At 52.2% G+C, this 3,481-nt stretch overlaps 1 protein-coding gene across 1 annotated transcript; it reads left to right on the top strand.

Moving 5' to 3' along the window:
* Positions 1 to 1,267: 1,267 nt before the first annotated feature.
* On the top strand, positions 1,268 to 2,061 carry SPRG_15049 (hypothetical protein; the record flags this gene model as incomplete). Its single annotated transcript, XM_012354232.1, has 2 exons — positions 1,268 to 1,818; positions 1,869 to 2,061. 2 exons carry the CDS (start codon positions 1,268 to 1,270, stop codon positions 1,999 to 2,001), a joined length of 684 nt encoding a protein of 227 aa, XP_012209622.1. The 3' UTR covers positions 2,002 to 2,061.
* Positions 2,062 to 3,481: the final 1,420 nt, after the last annotated feature.

Genomic DNA, 3,481 nt, shown 5'->3' with positions numbered 1-3,481 from the left:
TCCACGACGCCTCATCATGCCGCGGTCAGACTGAGCCGCCGTCGTGCTCGCTGTCGCTGCCGTCATACCAGGTAGGTGCACTGCACTCTGCAAGCGTAGCGCCACGAGCTGGACAAGCGCATCTCTGATGTGCATCTGTGGGCCCGGATCTAGCATCGCATCAGGGCTTGTACGGCTACGTACTAGTATGGCCGTCGTCTCGTTGACAGTGTGCTTAGCATGACGCGCGCCAAGAGAATAGCGATATCCGTAGTTGCTATCGTAGTTGGAGGGCGGATCTATCTATGCGGATGCGTCCACCACCCTGCCTGAGGTAAAGCGCTCTTGGGAAGGCGTGTCGTCGCCGCCTCGTCGCCGCCGCCGCACGCATGCTCATCATCCTTCAAGCGCGCCCTACCACCAAGTATAAAACACTACGTTTTTTGCCTGATTTAAACATTAACTAAGTATATATAGGGCATATTATGTGTTTCATTCATGTGCGTGCATCAATGTTATGAACTGTATTAAACTCCACTATTTGCCCTGGTGGCGGCTAGATTTTCAGCCAATCAAAACAATACTTCTAAACGGCCAATCAATGCGACCTAAAAATGAATTTCTACCAATGACATGCATCAGAGCTAGCGTGATCCCGGAGTCGCTGACCTGGAGGGAAGTTCAAACTGGCCAATCAGCAATGGTTCAGACCATCTGTTGGCCAGCAGCCGAGAGCCGCACCTCAATGTCCGGGAGTCGCTGTAAGTTACTCTGCACAGCATCTGGTGATTTCAAAAGCCGCTGGCCCAGAGTTACTCTGAATCGACCCTAAATGGTGGCTAACGAGCCGAATTAGCACGACATTAAGCATTATAATTCTGCTCAACGAGCAGATTTATATTTAAATATGCGCTTTAAAAAATAGTGCCACCGCGGTCGCCGAGCGGAATTAGCATGGGCCGTGGGCCGATTTACCACGGAGGACGGAATTAGAAGATTAGGCTCGAAAACAGGAGCTACGACCTGATTAGGATTCTAGACCATCTCGCGTCTTGTATGCTCGGTGAGCAGATTTAAGAATTAGGATCACGGCTTGCCCTTGGTTATCTCGCGTTTTGTATGCTCCGCGAGTCGATCAGCGAGCCGATTTGAGAGTTAACTGCGCTGTAAATCCATTTGGCACGGTTTCAACCGTGCCAAACGGATTTACAGCGCAGTTAATTCTTAAATCGGCTCAGCATACAAACATCAAGTTGCACGGAAATAGTCACCGCCAACGCATTGTACCATGCGTCTCGCGCTGCGTCCAAACGGCCGCCAGACACCACGCATCATCGAGCACGACGTTCTCGGCCTTTGCCTCGTTCTCGATGCGTACGTGGCCGCGAACGGTGTGGCGTCGCACTGGCTTCACGGGCGGTTGCCACCACTGGCGCTGGCAACGATCGACGCGGCGCTTGATCCGCCCATGTCGGTCGCCGGCGTGTTGCTTCGAGCCGGTCAGAAAAGCGATGACCTCCTCTTTGGCACCGCCGCGCCTGCTTTGGCGTACGGTCTCCGCCTCCAACGACGTCTCAGCGTGCCCGCGCTCACCACCGCCATGTTCACCAAGCTGCTCGACCCGTCGACGACCTTTGCGAGCCTGGTCGCGACCGGGCGGCGTCGACCCAACGCTGTGCTGATGGCCAGCAGTGTCCTCACTATCGCTCTGCAGGATGGCGCATTAACGTCTGCGCTTCTCGAGCGCTGCCGCACCGTCTTTGGCTCGTGCACCGTCCCGGCCATCCGCGATGTCCTCGCGCATGACAAGACTGTGGACGATGCGACGCGCGCGCTTTTGTTTCAGAGTGTCTTGCGCCCGATCACAAACAATGACAAAACTACAACAGGCACCTCAACGACTACTACCGCGACCACCCACATCCTCACGTCGCGCCATCCCACGACATTGCGCGAGAAGTGGACGCTGGCTGGCGACTGGCGGTCGACACACGAGCTGGCCAAATCGGGTTCTCGTCCTAATGTCAAATCGTGCCTCGTAGCGTGATTATAATTCTCTTATTTTTATACACGATCCTGGACATTTAGTTCGTTGTTTGTATCAAGCGGGTCAGATGATACATTAAATACAAATATTTAAATAAATAAACGTATTTCATTGGCTTATTAATTCTGCTCGACGATCAGAATTACGGGTGTCTTGGGGCAGATTTATGAGCCCCGCACCCGATTGTATTTTAATTACGGGCTGCGCAACGAGGCCTCCTAGCCCTTAACCCTATTGGAGGTTTGGCAGTAGATTCTACTGCCAAACTTCTGTGATTGGTCAGAATCCTCGAAATGGGTGATTTAGGCAGTAGATTCTACTGCCAAACTTTTTTACCCGGAGTAAACCCGGAGTTTGATCTGTATCCGGCAACCGGGCCAATTCATTATATTTGTCATGCGACAAGTTGGTGTCGTCACCTCCCAGCCGAAGTCACTTCAAGAAACACTGCCCAATCACGAAAGACTATGTTCGTGAGCAACAGAATATCAGTCGACATGACGTGGCAGAGCTGCGACCCGCAACGAAGCACCAAAATCGCAGCGATAGCAATGCATTCAAAGCACTATATTCCGCCAAATACGACCTCTCAATATAGGCCAGAACGATTTTACGTTAGCTGGTGTAAGTCAGCAGCCCTTGTAGACTTCCCAGCGTCCCAGCACTGATATAAAAGCGCTTCCATGACTCTATAATATTGATAGTCAAACTCAATTTACGAGGTGAAACGTATCTCAATACTGGCGCAGTGGGAAACTTCAGGAGCGTTTATCGAGCGTCGTGGGTTCAACTACCGATTTATACCCTACTTTTTTTTAAAAGACGTGTATTTTTGAGGAAAAATAACGGCAGGGCCAACCGCCCTCTTTGACTTCGGCATTATCGAACTCGTGACGACCATGCAAGCCACCGTGCCCCTCGACAAGATGACGCGCCTTCAGCTGCTCAAGCTCGGCAAGGAACGCAATGAAAGGGCTTGAACAAACTGAACAAGGCCGTCAAGTCGCGTGGCAAGCAAGGCTACAACGTAATGTGGCTGTCGTCCATGTTCCAGCGCCACCCGGTCTCAATGAGTGATGGCGACATTGCGCGAGGGCAGTTGCTCTACCGTTGGCTCGAAGCCGACGCTAACTCAGACGCGGGACGCTCATCGGGACCCGAAGCCGTCGATGTGCCCAGATACGACGCTGACGTGCTGGGCGAAATACCACGAGTTTTATCTCCCGGAAGGCCTCTTCGACGGCAAGACCAGCAGTATCTGCCGGACCTCGAGGCTCAATTGGATGAAGACTACAGAGAAGAAGCAATTGGCTCAATCTTCGATCATTGAGCTCTAAATCAATATATTTCCTTCGTATTCGTGTCTGCAAGAGCGCGCGCTCCGCATTAGGGCGCCAGTCGGGGGGACGCTTGTAATTGTACCTAAATGGGCAAGGATTTCGGCCTTGTTCAGTT

Source organism: Saprolegnia parasitica, assembly GCF_000151545.1.
Source record: "Saprolegnia parasitica CBS 223.65 unplaced genomic scaffold supercont2.151, whole genome shotgun sequence".
NCBI classification, from domain to species: domain Eukaryota; phylum Oomycota; class Saprolegniomycetes; order Saprolegniales; family Saprolegniaceae; genus Saprolegnia; species Saprolegnia parasitica.
The sequence above is the reverse complement of the archived record's forward strand: the minus strand, read 5'-3'. Positions and strand labels throughout refer to the sequence as shown.